General features: G+C 58.3%; 1 protein-coding gene across 13 annotated transcripts in view; it reads left to right on the forward strand.

Moving 5' to 3' along the window:
- The first annotated feature begins 10,273 nt into the window (after window positions 1-10,273).
- Window positions 10,274-14,305, forward strand: part of RTEL1 (regulator of telomere elongation helicase 1) — a 35,809-nt gene continuing 31,777 nt past the window's right edge. For 4 of the 13 annotated variants that reach the window (XM_017881252.1, XM_017881260.1, XM_017881257.1 and 1 more), the window contains exons 1-4: window positions 11,588-11,736; window positions 12,793-12,991; window positions 13,328-13,421; window positions 14,097-14,178. In XM_017881252.1, coding sequence (XP_017736741.1) covers window positions 11,629-11,736; window positions 12,793-12,991; window positions 13,328-13,421; window positions 14,097-14,178 — 483 coding nt within the window. In that variant the 5' untranslated portion in view covers window positions 11,588-11,628. Of the gene's footprint in view, window positions 10,982-11,046; window positions 11,281-11,587; window positions 12,009-12,046; window positions 12,067-12,792; window positions 12,992-13,327; window positions 13,422-14,096; window positions 14,179-14,305 lie in introns of those variants that run through there. The other 9 variants (XM_017881259.1, XM_017881263.1, XM_017881264.1 and 6 more) reach the window with 6 other exon arrangements.

The following is a 14,305-nucleotide window of genomic DNA, read 5'->3' on the forward strand; positions in this document are numbered from 1 at the left end:
CAAGCCTCTCTGACTCTTATGCCACCTCAGTCTTCCTCGCAGCCATAGAAACTACTTGCAATTCCACCAACATCCCCCAGTCTCTTTCACCCCTCCAAGTATGTGCACATCTTATTTCTTCTGTTTCAAATTCCTTCTTCCCTCCTGCACTGACTCCTTCATCTCGTTAAAACCATTTACTTTTATTTTTTATTTATTTATTTTTTTTGAGACGGAGTCTCACTCTGTCCCCCAGGCTGGAGTGCAGTGGTGCCATCCTGGCTCACTGCAACCTCCACCTCCCAGGTCAAGTGATTCTCCTGCCGCACCCTCCCAAGGAGCTGGGACTACAGGTGCACGCCACCATGCCCAGCTAATTTTTATATTTTTAGTAGACATGAGGTTTCACCATGTTAGCCAGGATGGTCTCGATCTCCCGACCTCGTGATCCGTCCATCTCGGCCTCCCAAAGTGCTGGGATTACAGGCTCGAGCCACTGCGCCCGGCCGCCCAGGCTGGTCTTGAACTCCTGGCCTCAAGGGATCCTCCCACCTCAGCCTCCCAAAGTACTAGGATTATAGGTGTGAACCACAGTACCTAGCCAATTAAAAATTAATTTTAAAAAGGAGGATGTGATGAGGGAGTTAGAGGGTGTGCCAGCCACGTGTTCCACAGCAGCAGGTCAGGAGACGTTGGGGACATTTAGAGGAGCTGAGGAGGTAGGTGGTCAGCCCTGTGCTCAGGAGGGCAGGGGAGGGAGAGAGCAAGAGGGAGTTTGGGCTGGGGCAGAACACACCTGGGTCCTGAGAGAGGATAGGAAGGCAGGGACATGGCCCCTCCAGGCCTGACTCTGCCAGCAACCAGCTCCCTGTCAGCAGACTCCAGGCCCCTATCCTTCAGATCATCCTTCCTTATCATATATCCAAAACTCTGAATGTGGCCAGGCACAGTGGCTCACGCCTGTAATCCCAGAACTTTGAGAGGCTGAGGCAGGAGGACAGCTTGAGAACAGGAGTTTGAGACCAGCCTAGGCAACATGGTGAAACCGCATCTCTACTAAAAATACAAAAATTAGCCGGGTGTGGTGGCACACGCCTGTGGTCCCAGCTACTCAGGAGGCTGAGGCATGAGAATCACTTGAGCCTGGAAGGCGGAAGTTGTAGTGAGCGGAGATCGCGCCACTGCGCTCCAGCCTGGGCAACACAGCGAGACGGTCTCAAAAAACAAAAACCGGAATGTGTTTACCATAAAGGTCAGAAAACGTGATTAACAGCTGCTCGAAGCCCCTGTCTGCCCTGAACCCGAAATTTTCACAGAAAAAAAAGAGCTGCAGGCTCATACAGAGGAAGGACAGACACCAGGGAGGCTCCCTTCCAGTTTGCTCCACCTCAGGGAGCGGAAGGCTGGCGGCAGTTTGGGGGCAGGTGTGAGCACCTGTATCATCAGGAAAGAAGGAGCACGGTGGGGACGCAGGTCAGACCTCTCACAGGTCTTGGCTCTGCCCAGGAGACACGTGTCCAACTGAGAAGTGAGGAACTGGGTCCTGCAGCTGCAAACACAGGTGCGGCTCAGCATCTGATGGCCACGGAGACCCCCGGGCTTGGCGTCTCCCAGCTGGTGGCCCATGAGGAGCTTCTATCCCAAGAGACTGTCCCTCAAGGAGCAAGTGGGACCAGGCACCCACAGGACAGAGCCGGGAGTGAGGCTTGCCCTGTGGTCTGGCTACAGGGAGGAAGGGCAGATTGGAGGGGGCAGGAGAGCAGGTCAGGAATTGGCCAACTCTGGAGAGAGCGACCAAAGGGAAGTCTGCACCCAGGGCAGGGCTGGCCAGGGGCGAGGCGGGACATTGGACCAGTATTTTCAGAGCTGGTGAGGCTTAAAGAGCATGTCTACGGCCTCTTATTGCAGAGGGAGGATGCCGAGGCCCCAGACCCTCCAGGCCACCTCTTCACAGACACAGCGGGTGCCAGGGAAGCTCCTGCCCAGAGCCTCGAGGCATTGCTCCCAATCTCTCTCTCTCTCTTTTTTTTTCTTTTTTTTTTAAGAAGGGGTCTCGCTCTGTCACCCAGGCTGGAGTGCGATGGCACAGTCTCGGCTCACTGCAACCTCTGCCTCCCCAGTTCAAGTGATTCTCCTGCCTCAGAATCCCGAGTAGCTGGAATTACAGGCGCATGCCACCATGCCCAAATAATTTTTTGTATGTTTAGTAGAGATGAGGTTTCACCATGTTGGCCAGGCTGCTCTTAAGCTCCTGACCTCAGGCGATCCACCCACCTTGGCCTCTCACAGTTCTGGGATTACAGGTGCGAGCCGCCGCGCCTGCCCTCTGTCTCTTTTGACTCCTTTCTTTCTCACTCACCTCCCATCTTTCCCCTTCACTGACTTCAGGGAGTTACAAACGATTCTTGCCATGAGCTGGGCTGGTTTTGTCTCCCTTGTTCTCTTTGTACTAAACATTAGATACCGAGGAAATGCGGATTGGCCCTTTGGATGATTCGTGAGCAGGAGTCAGAAAAAGGCACCTAGTCGGCCTCGAGCAGCAGGGTATAGTAGTGCCCGCTCCCAGGGTCACACCTCACAGTCACGCCTCCCTCCTGCCCAGCTGGGTGCCCTTATCAGCCCTCCTTCTTCTTCTTTCTCTCTCTCTCTCTCTCTCTTTCTCTCTCTCTCTTTCTTTCTTTCCAGAAGGAGTTTTTCCTCTTGCTGCCCAGGCTGGGGTACAATGGCACAATCTCAGCTCACTGCAGCCTCCCCCTCCCCGGGTCAAGCAATTCTCCTGCCTCAGGCTCCCAAGCAGCTGGGATCACAGGAATGTGTCACCACACCTGGCTAATTTTGTACTTTTAGCAGAGAGGGAGGTTTCACCATGTTGGCCAGGCTAGTCTCGAACTCTTCACCTCAGTTTATCCACCAGCCTCAGCCTCTCAAAGTGCTGGGATTACAGGTGTGAGCCACCCTATCAGCCTCACTTCTACCCTCACTTCTACAGAGGAGGAATGGAGGCTCAGAGAGGGCAAGTGTTCCACCCAGCATCACACAGCACGCCGGGTGAAAGCCCGGTCATGAGCCTGGGCCTGACTGCAGGCTCCTGTTGGGAGCTCACGGAGGTCGGGGGTCTGTCCAGAACTGAGAGGCCAGGGGACCACAGTGGCCTCTGACCCCTGGAGGGCCCTGGAGGCTGCTGCTGGCTCCCGCCGGGGGCAGATGGAGGTCGGTGTCACCCAGGCTGCCTCTCATGGTGCCAGGAGCCCAGCATGACGGGAGCCACCAGCCAATTTGCCTGTCCCTGGGCAGGAAACTCAGAAATGTGGCTACCACATTCAGGCTGCCTGGCTTGCGGTGAGCACTCATCTCTTATCAGGCAAGCGGCCAAGCACCTTTCCTGAAATATTGAGGCCTCAGAACAAGCCCCAGGGGAGGTGCCAGCACTGTCATCTCCACCCAGATAAGGAAACCCAGGTCCTGAGAGGTTAAGCAGCTCTGACAAGACCACACAGCTGGAGGAGGTCAGACTCTGGATTGCAGAAGGAAAATGTGAGCAGAGACCACAAAAGAGTGAGGAGCCCAGTGCCTGGACGCCCAGACGGCCTCCCCTTCCCAGCTCAGCACAAGGAACCGAGCCCGTGGGGAGGGACCGTCAGGGAAAGGCTGTCAGGAAGGGCAGGAGGCGGCCCTGGAGAGGACAGAGCTGCCCTCAGAGGCCAGAGGGGAGTCCCCTCCGCTGAGAGCCTCCCAGGATCCCTGGGGGTGTCCGGGAGGAGGCGGAGGGAGGAAGCACAGATGGACAGGACTCCCAGATAGGGTGGGGAGGTGTGGTCGGTGACACACACGGTCCCCTCCTGGCAGGTGCTGAAGTCACCTGGAGCCTCCAAGCCCGTGGGGCCTGAGGGGCGGGTCAGGTCGGGCACGCGTGGGTGGGCGGAGTTCTGCGCCCCGAAGCAAGGCGGGCACTGGGGAGAGAACAAGTCAGCTCGGGAGGGGGACCGCGGGGACCCGTCCCAGGGCGGAAGAAAAGGTGGGAGGGAGTGCGGCTCGTGGGCAGAGGCGGCGATGGGAAGAAGGTGGGGCCCTTCGTCCAGTCCTCCCGAACGCCGAGGGAAAAACGAAGCGGGTTCTGCGGCCTCGGGGGAGAGCAGAGCGTTTCGGGAAGGGCAGGCCCCGCGTCCTCGCGCCCGGGATCGCCCGGCAGCTCCCCTGCGTCCAGAATCCCCCCACCCCAGGCCTGCGCCCGCCCCTTCGCCTGAGCTCCGCGCGGGACGGGCCGGGAGGCCGGGGTGGGCGCTACCTTCGAAGGCGGTGGGCCCGCCCCGCGGGAGGCGACGGGGGTGGGAGGGGGGACCCTCTGGTCTCGGGAGGGTTTGGGAATCGCAGTCGCCCCTCCCCCATCCAGGCCCCGCGGCGCAAAGGGCAGTGGCTTTTCTGGCCAGAGCAGCTGGCCCGGGCGTCGCGAAGGGTGGTCCCCCAGGCCTCAGCGGTGTGGGGGGAGGGCGCGGCTCCCCCTCACTCCGGGCTCGTCCGGGCCTGGCCCGCCCCCTCCCGCAGCGCCCCTCCAGTCCCTGCGCTCCACTGGCGCGGGGAGCGCCGGGTCCCCGGCTGCGGCTTTGGCAGAGGGTCCCACCCTCTCCCCGCCTCCCCGCGAAGGCTCTGGCGGACCCAGATCTCGGGTCGCGGACGCCCCAGGGACTCCGCCCGCACATCGCGAGCGCGCCCACCCGGTCACGAGCCCATGCCCGGGTCTCGGAGCCACCCTGCGGCAGTCCCGCCCTGCGTGGCACGCGGGTCCCCCAGGGGCGAGGCGCCCCGCTCGACGTCCCGGTCCCGGGCGCTCCCCGGCGCGGAGCCTCTCGCGCTCACTAGCATCACCAGCCGCCCCATCTCCCACCAGAGCTCACGCGGACCGCCTCCCGCGACTCCAGCTTCGGCGGCGCTGTCACACCGAGGTCAGATGTTCCCGACGCAGGCTCGCCAACTGCGCACGAGGTGCGCAGAAGACGGCGAACCCCTGGCACGTCCTGGCCCTCCGCCCGCCAGGCCAGACATCAAGACTGAGGCTTACGGCTTCTGCCAGACGACCGCAGCCCTGAGACCAATTGCTTTTTCTGGATCCAGCCCCTTCGAGTAGCGCTACTCCCGATAGATGGTGCCCTAGGCTCATCTAGTTTTGTCAGGGTGCTGGGCGGCGTTGTTGTTTGGCCGTTCAAGGCCCGCAGATGAAGGCTGCGAAGTTGGCGGCGCCGGTTACACACATAATACAGCAGAGTGAACGGGGAGGCAACGGGAGCTCCTGAGCCGTTGAAGGGACCAGCGGACCCTGAGGGCCAAGTGGGCAGACTGAGGACGGCGCCGGAGGGAGAGAGAGAGGAAGGGAGCGGGAGGGGGGAGAGAGAGAGAGTTTGGGGGAAGGAGGGGGAGCGAGGGGGAGAGGAGAGAGAGAGAGACTGCGGGGCGGGAGGAGGGAGGGAGGAAGAGAGAAAGGAGCAAGCACCTAGTTGCGGGAGGGGCCGCGGCCCTCAGAGGGAGAGGGCGGAGGTGGGGCGAACTGCAGCAAGACCCCACCCTCCAACCGCTCCCAGCAGGACAGCTGCTTCCCCAACTTGGCTTTGTGAGGCCTGAGGGTGGGGTGGGGTAGAGATGAGCTCCCATTCTCCATGGCAGGCGGGGCAGGGGCAAGGCAGGAGGGGCAGTTCCCACCCAGGGGTGGGGCTGCAGAGCCCTTCTCGGAGGCTGCTGTAAGCTGGGCTGGTGCCAACAGGGTCCAGGTCTGTGCCTGCCATCAGAGAGGATGCCATGGCCACAGGGGTGGGCGCTGGCCTGGAGGCCTCCAAGGGGCATCTCCTGTGAGCCCAGGGGATGGGCAGGATCTGAGCAGAGAAGAGTGAAAGTGGAGGGGTGAGGCCAGAACAAAGGCTTTGCGGTGAAACAGAGGTGGGTTCCGGCCCCGGCTTTGACGTTCACTCGCTGTATGGCCCAGGCCAAGGGCAAGTGTCTGACCTCACTGGACCTTTGTTTCTCAGGGTAAGATGAGACAATGAGGCCCCTAGAGGATGGAGGAGGGGTGCCAGGGTTGTGTGCACTTAGTGAGTGGGGGGCAACCTATCCTGCCTCCCCTCTCCCCGTCACTCCCAAAGGGAAAGCCTGGCAGACAAATGGAGCGCCATTCCCATTGCAGGGATGGAGCCACCAAGGCAGGGAGCAGTGCTTTGCCCTACAAGCAGCTAAGTCATAGGGCCAGGAGCAAAACCCTGAAAACCTCAGGAGACTGGCAGAGCCATGAGGCTGGCTCAGCAACACAAAAGCCAGGGGCAAGCCTCAGCCTAGCAGTGTGCTGGGAGTACCCAAGGCCAGTCACATCCTAGGGTGGCCTGGAGAATCCTGACCCCTGGTGTGCAAGCCAGCATCATCCCCGGGACTCTGAGTCTGGTGGAGGTGATGCCTAGGAGGGTGACATTGTGTGGCTCAGAGGTACACTTAAGACAGGAGGATCATCAGGCAGGCTCTGACCTCATCACAGGAGCCCTTCAAAAGCAGTTTCCTTTGCCTGGTTGAAGAAATTGGAGGGATCAAAGCAAAGAAGGTTCTCTGTTGTTGAGACGAGGGGACACGTGGCAAGGATCTGAGAACTGCTCCCAGCCAACAGCCAGCAAGACGACAAGACCTTAACCGCAAGGAAGTGAGTTCTGCCAACAAGAAGAGAATGGGCTTGGAGGCAGGTTTGACCCCAGAGCCTCCACACAAGAACTCAGCCCAGCTGCCCACTGGTTTCAGCCTTGGGATACTAAGAATTAGGAGGTAATAAATGAGGGTTGTTTTAAGCTGTTGGGTTTGTGGTGATTTGCTATGAAACCATATCGAACTAATATACTCACAGAGGTGCTGGCCCTGGCCCCTGGGCTATTCCTAGGAACCCACCTAGGAAGGAGGAGGAAGGGCGGAGAGGCACACAGAGCTGCCCACCACAGCAGCCGCGTCCTCCCTGTTGGCCACCACAGTGGCAGTTGGGGATGGTCAGCATCCTTCAGGCAGAGTCCAGCCCTGGGTGCTGGTCAGCACCTTAGCAGGCACACACAACAGGGGTACTGACGGTCAGCACCTTAGCAGGCACACACAACAGGGGTACTGACGGTCAGCACCTTAGCAGGCACACACAACAGGGGTACTGACGGTCAGCACCTTAGCAGGCACACACAACAGGGGTACTGACGGTCAGCACCTTAGCAGGCACACACAACAGGGGTACTGACGGTCAGCACCTTAGCAGGCACACACAACAGGGGTACTGACGGTCAGCACCTTAGCAGGCACACACAACAGGGGTACTGACGGTCAGCACCTTAGCAGGCACATGCAACAGAGGTACTGACTGTTAGCTGTACTGACTGTCAGCGTGCTAGCAGGCATACACAATAGCTGTACTGACAGCATGCTAGCAGGCGTATGCCATAGGTGTACTGACTCTCAGTGCACTGGCAGGCACACGCAATAGGAGTACTGACAGCATGCTAGCAGGCACACAATAGGTGTACTGTTAGTGCATTAACAAACACACACAATAGCTGTACTGACTGTTTGCCCCAATATAGTGCCAGGTCTAGGAGCAGATTTTGACTTCTCACCAAGATCAAATGCAGAAAGTGCATGAGTATTTCAAAGATGTTTTTCACATGCACACCAGTGCTAGTTAAAAAAAATGTTTTGGGCCGGGCGCGGTGGCTCACGCCTGTAATCCCAGCACTTTGCGAGGCCGAGATGGGTGGATCACGAGGTCAGGAGATCGAGACCATCCTGGCTAACATGGTGAAACCCCGTCTCTACTAAAATACAAAAAATTAGCCGGGCGTGGTGGCAGGCACCTGTAGTCCCAGCTACTTGGGAGGCTTAGGCAGGAGAATGGCGTAAACCCGAGAGGCAGAGCTTGCAGTAAGCTGAGATCACGCCACTGCACTCCAGCCTGGGCGACAGAGCGAGACTCCGTCTCAAAAAAAAAAAAAATGTTTTGACTGGGTGCAGTGGCTCACATCTGTAATCCCAACACTTGGGAGGCCAAGGTGGGCAGATCACCTGTGGTCAGGAGTTTGAGACCAGCCTGGCCAACATGGTAAAACCCCATCTATCCTAAAAATACAAAAATTAGCCAGGTGTGGTGGCAGGTGCCTGTAATCTCAGCTACTTAGGAGGTTGAAGCAGGAGAATCACTTGAACCTGGGACGGGGAGGTTGCAGTGAGCCGATATCACACCACTGCACTCCAGCCTGGGTGACAACAGCAAGACTCTGTTTCAAAAATATATATATATATTTTTCATAAAGTGTGACTTTTATCAGACCTTTGCACTCTTGAAATTAACCCTGGCTTGGCTGGGTGTGGTGGCTCATGCCTGTAATCTTAACACTTTGGGAGGCTGAGGCAGGCGGATCACAAGGTCAGGAGTTCAAGACCAGCCTGACCAACATGGTGAAACTCCATCTCTACTAAAAATACAAAACTTAGCCGGGTGTGGTGGCTGGCACCTGTAATCCCAGTTACTCAGGAGGCTGAGGAAGCAGAATCGCTTCCACTTGGGAGGTGGAGGTTGCAGGGAGCCGAGATCGCACCACTGCACTCCAGCCTGGGTGACAGAGCAAGACTGTCTCAAAAAAAAAAAAAGAAAAAGAAAAAGAAAAGAAAAGAAAAGAAAAGAAAATTAACCCTGGCTCCTAGGAGGAGCCCTATACCTCAGCAGAACACTCAGTCATTCAACAGACATCTGTCAAGCACCTGCTGTATGCTGGAGCTTTGGCTACATCAGCAATTAGAGGAGGAGGGCAAGGGTACAGGAGTTCCTGACTGCCCAAGGCCAGAATGCTCCTCTAGCAGCTGGCAAGGAGCAGATGACTCAGACTTCAGTCCACAGGACAGCCTTTTCTGGTCACTGCTCTCAGGAGATGGAGAGTGTGGCAGCAAAAGGTAAAACTCCTGGCTCCTGGGCAGGCTCTGGACAATCTGCTCAACACCCTGTGCCTCATTTTTTCACACAGAAAGTGTGGACAATGAGAGGACTTAGCTGGCTCACACCTGTAATCCCAGCACTGTAGGAGGCTGAGGTGGGTGCATCACCCGAGGTCAGGAGCTCGAGACCAGCCTGGCCAACATGGTGAAACCCCGTCTCTACTAAAAATACAAAAATTAGCCAGGCATGGTGGCAGGCGCCTGTAATCCCAGCTACTCGAGAGGCTGAGGCAGGAGAATTGCTTGTACCCCGGAGGCAGAGGTTGTAGTGAGCCAAGATTGTGTCACTGCACTCCAGCCTGAGGGACAAGAGCAAAACTTAGTCTAAAAAAAAAAAAAAAAAAGAAAAGAAAAAGAGAGGACTTATTCCAGAGGTCGTCCAGAGGAGAAGTGTGTCAAGCATTTGTCGGATCTCACACTGCTATTAAGATACTACCTGAGGCCGGGTGTGGTGGCTCACGCCTGTAAACCCAGCACTTTGGAGGCCAAGGCAGACGGATCACCTGAGGTCAGGAGTTCGAGACTTCCCCGGCAAATATGGTCAGACTCCATCGCTACTAAAAATATAAAAAATTAGCCAGGCTTAGTGGCGCGCACCTGCAATCCCAGCTACTTGGGAGGCTGAGGCAGGAGAATTGCTTGAACCCAGGAGGTGGAGGTTGCAGTGAGCCAAGATTGTGCCATTGCACTCCAGCCTGGGCAAAAAGAGCCAAAACTCTGTCTAAAAAAAAAAAAAAAAATCATGGCAGAAGGTGAAGTCTATGTTAGTCCCAGTTCCCAGGTCTTACATGGCAGCAGGAGACAGCGAGAGCGAGAAGGGGAAACTGCCACTTTTAAACCATCCGTCTCCTGAGCACTCACTGTTATGGGAACAGCCTGGAGGAAACTGACCCCATGATCCAATCACCTCCCTCCAGGTCCCTCCCTCCCTCCACACGTGGGGATTACAATTCGAGGTGAGACTTGGGTGGGACACAGAGACGAGCCATATCAGCACGTATGGGGGGCACTGAAACTTGTGCTTGGTGCCCATTCATCCCACAAGCCTGTGTGGCTGGTGTCTTCGTCTTCAACTCCCTGCCGGGTCTCAGGCAGGCAGCCCGCGGTTCCTTCACCCGAACAGGCACACGGGGCTGGGTGCCAGTGAGTGTGGGGCTTCTCCGAGCACTAGCTCACACCCACGAGCATGGGCACGCAGGGCATCGCCTGTGCCGTCCGTGGACATGAAACACAACCGTGCGCGGCCGCGCGGCGCCAACTTCCTCCTGGGGCCTTCTGGGGCACGGGGACTGGGGCCGCCTGAGACAAGCATCCCTCACGCTGGGCTGACCCCACAGAACTGTGCGGGCCGCGCTCTTGGGGTCCGCCCTGCTGCCAGCCAGTGCCGCGTGCTGGGGACTCAGGGAGGCCCGCCGGGGCCAGTGCGGGGACAGTGACCCGAGCAGAAGCTGGACAGAGCAGGAGAGGAAGGAGAGGAGGCGGTCAGGGCTCTCAGGACCCGGGTCCTGGGCAAGGGGCAGCCATTTTCAAATTTTCCGGAAAGCTGTCAGCTCACACTTGAGCGGTAAAAAGATGCCTCTGGGGACGAGGCCCGTGCAGCTCTCCGGGCAATGGTGGTGGCTCGGCCTGGAGAGGCGGTAGTGGAACGGAGACCCTGGTGGGGGATGACATCAAGGAAGGAGACGGGCGGGAACCCAGATTTCTGCCGGTGGGCCATGAAAGTGAGGTTCACTGGGCAGGGCAGCCGCACACAGAACGCGCAAACGGCCCCGTAGGCCTGGAGGAGCCGAAGAGCAGGCGGACCCCCTCCGCGGAGGAACAGTTTCCGCCCGGAGCACAAAGCAGCGGACCGGAAGTGGGGGCGGAAGTGCAGTGGGCTCAGTGGCGACTGCGCGCCTCTGCCCGCGAAGTCTGAACTGGCTCATAGCTGGGGACGCCGTGGCGGCGCTCGACTGGAGTCGGTTGAGTTCCTGAGGGCCCCCGGTTCTGGAAGGTTCGCCCCGGAGACAAGTGAGCAGTGAGTCGCAGTGATTCTACAAGTGGTTTACTCGAGCGGCTCGTGGGCGCCTTGCGGTTTTCGAAACTACAGCTCCCGGCAGGCCCCGTGCCGCCCTCGGGGCCGCGGGTCGGCGGATTGGCCGCGCTGCACTTTGGGACCTGTAGTTTCCTGCGCTCGTGGGCGCTGGCTCCGCAGCGTTGGCTGAGCCCATGGCCCGGGCTGGAGGGAAGGGCCGATATTCAGTGTGTCCGCGTCTGGTCTGTTAGTCCCAGTTCCCAGCGGGACTGAGGCTTAGAGAAGTTGAGTGACTTGCTGAGGTCTGCACGGATTGGCATCCCGGGATACTCTTTCGCTACTTTGGCTGCATCTGGTTGCCCACCCGGGCGGGATGGGGAATGGCCTCCAGCCAGCCAGGAGGGCAGAGGGCTGGAGAAGCAGGGCCGGAGGTTCAGACCCTTCGCTCTGACGTTGTGCCTGGTCAGGCCGGGAGGGGTGCCGCTTGCCTCTCCAGCCCTCACGCTCGTGTGGAAGTCACGGAATTCTGCGGGCGGAACTTGCAGCGCTGTGGGCGTCTCTTCCAGAGAAGGACGGAGTTGTGGGGCGGGAGGATAAGGCAAGGCCCAGCCACTTCGCATCTTTGCCCCGCCAGCTACTTGAGATGGCATATGCCAGGGTTGCCCTCCGACCCTCTCCACAGGAGGGACTCAGAAACGCCTGGGAAAGTGGCCCGGTACCCACAAAGACTGTCTACAGAGTCTTACTGTCTTTCCCAGGTCTGTGCCCTAGGAATTCTCCAAGAGAACCGCATTGTGTCCCAGTGCACCTGCTCGCATCACTTACCAGGAGTGCCTGAGATCCTAAGATGTTCAGAGTGGTTTTTCCGCACAGACCCGAATAGCCTGCCACTCAGCCACCCTCTGTGCCCTCCTGAGAACAGGCTGATATGCCCAAGATAGTCCTGAATGGTGTGACCATAGACTTCCCTTTCCAGCCCTACAAATGCCAACAGGAGTACATGACCAAGGTCCTGGAATGTCTGCAGCAGGTAGAACACAGGCCCGGAGGGAAGGACTGCGGGCAGGTGGAGATTCAGCCAGGGCCAGGTGTGCTTCCCTCTCCCGACCCATTCCAGCCAGGCCCTTCCAGAGGCAGCCTCTGTCATCAAAAGGGCTGGTGTTCCAGGTGGGGTCAGAGAGAGGACTGACAAGTAAAAACATCGTCCTTGAGAATGACAGACTTAGTGCCTTGGGGGCCTCTCTGAGGAGTGGCTGGTATTCACGGGTCAGGAGGAAGCATTTCCCTCAGAGGGGCAGCCTCACTTTGAAGGTCTTTGAACCTTGGGGGTGCAGGGAGGTGGCAGCGGCACAGGTTGCCTTCTCCTGGGTTCCTTGAGGTGCCCTCTTGTACCTGGCTCACACCCCTCCCCTCCCTGAGTTTCCTGCTCAGGTTCCCATCTGAGAGCTCGTCTGTAGGACATCAGATAGGACAGCGTAAATGTTTGGATCTAGAAATGCAGAACAGTTTCCTATTTTGAGACTTGACGCCTCATCAGTCATTTTACTATTGAGGCTGAAAAATACTGTCGCATTTCGGGTAACATTCTGCAAATGGTTTGCTGATGGCAGCTGGAGTTGCTTCACGCCCTTTAGGGCAAGAGTGGAAAGTGTCCTGCGGACTTATCCATGGTCCCGTGGGGCTCTCGCCACCTGACCGCGGCCTCTGCATCTGCGAAGAGCTGCCCGCTGGCTGCTGAGGCTTGTCTCAGGGTGGCTTGTGTGGCCTCACCTCTTCCTGGCTTCCCCGTAACCCTTGCTCCCAACTCCGTTCAGAAGGTGAATGGCATTCTGGAGAGCCCCACAGGCACGGGGAAGACGCTGTGCCTGCTGTGTACCACGCTGGCCTGGCGAGAACACCTCCGAGACACCATCTCTGCCCGCAAGATTGCCGAGAGGGTTCAAGGGGAGCTTTTCCCGAATCAGGCCTTGTCGTCCTGGGGCAGCGCTGCTGCTGCTGCTGAAGATCCTATAGGTGACCCTAGTTCCTGGGCCTCTCCTGGCCTCCTGTGGGGATGGTTGGCAAGGGATGGCGCTGAGGGTAGGGTGGGCCCACGGGGACTTCTGCCATCTCTTAAGCAGAGCTCAAGGAGGATTTTGTAGCTGCCACATCATTTCTCGCCATCGTGGGTATAAACCTAGGGTTGGGTTTTTTTGCTGAATTAGGGCATGGCAGATGTCCACTTCACCCATTTTTGATAAGTCTCTGCGGTGTCAGATTCTTGGCTGTCTGCAGGGCTGAGTTAGCCGAATGCCACCCGCCTTTGACACGTGAGAACCATGACCTCTGTGCTTGCTTGTGTCTGGGCAGCTTGCTACACGGATATCCCAAAGATCATTTACGCCTCCAGGACCCACTCGCAACTCACGCAGGTCATCAACGAGCTTCGGAACACCTCCTACCGGTGGGTCAGATGCGTTCACACCTGTCTTGGGGTCCTCGAGAGAACCAGCTTGACGTGGTGCTGGGTCCACAGACCATGCTGTGCTGTAGTGGAGGGGGGTGGTCTTTCCAGATGCTCCCCGCAAGTGTGCAGTGTGCTGGTGCCCAGGGGTGGGGTGGGGCCCGGGCTGTCTCTAGTGCCCGTTACTTGTGAGGAAGCAGCTTTGCATTTGTGTGCTGACCTCGGGCTGGTGTCCTGAGCTCCTTTCAGGTGCTGTTGTGGCAGCTGTGCGGCAGGTCAGGGCTGGCCCCCAGTGCAGCTTTGCACACGAAGTGGGAGGACGCCCTGCCGCTTGTCAGAGCCCAGCAGAGTCTTGGTGTTCTGTCGGGTTCCTGTGGAGGGGCCAATGGCAGGGTGCTGTGGAAGCTGTCGAATCTCGTCCCTCTGTCCAGTTCTCCCGCTTGTCTCCCTGCTCCCTCGTACACTTGGGCCACGCTCCTACGCCGGGGCCACTCTCCTGCACCCGGACCACGTTCCTACGCCTGGGCCACTCCTATGCCCGGACCACATTGCAGTTATGCTCATTTCCTCTGGCCGCCAATGCTCCTGTGTGTCTCCATACGGCTCACGCTGCGGGACCACGCTGTGGCTGTTGGAGGCAGCTCCTCCTCCACCCACGGTGCTCTCTCCCTCCAGGCCTAAGGTGTGTGTGCTGGGCTCCCGGGAGCAGCTGTGCATCCATCCAGAGGTGAAGAAACAAGAGAGTAACCACATGCAGGTGGGTTCCTGGCTCCCGCTCCAGCTCAGGGTCCCGCGAGGCGAGTGCTGCTGGGTATCCAGAGTCCCAGGCTGTGCTCCCGCTGGGCTAGGGTTCAAAGTTCACTGGGAGACTGCAGGGGAGGGCC

This window comes from Rhinopithecus bieti, unplaced genomic scaffold (assembly GCF_001698545.2).
Source record: "Rhinopithecus bieti isolate Rb0 unplaced genomic scaffold, ASM169854v2 scaffold_12573, whole genome shotgun sequence".
In the NCBI taxonomy this organism is placed as follows: domain Eukaryota; kingdom Metazoa; phylum Chordata; class Mammalia; order Primates; family Cercopithecidae; genus Rhinopithecus; species Rhinopithecus bieti.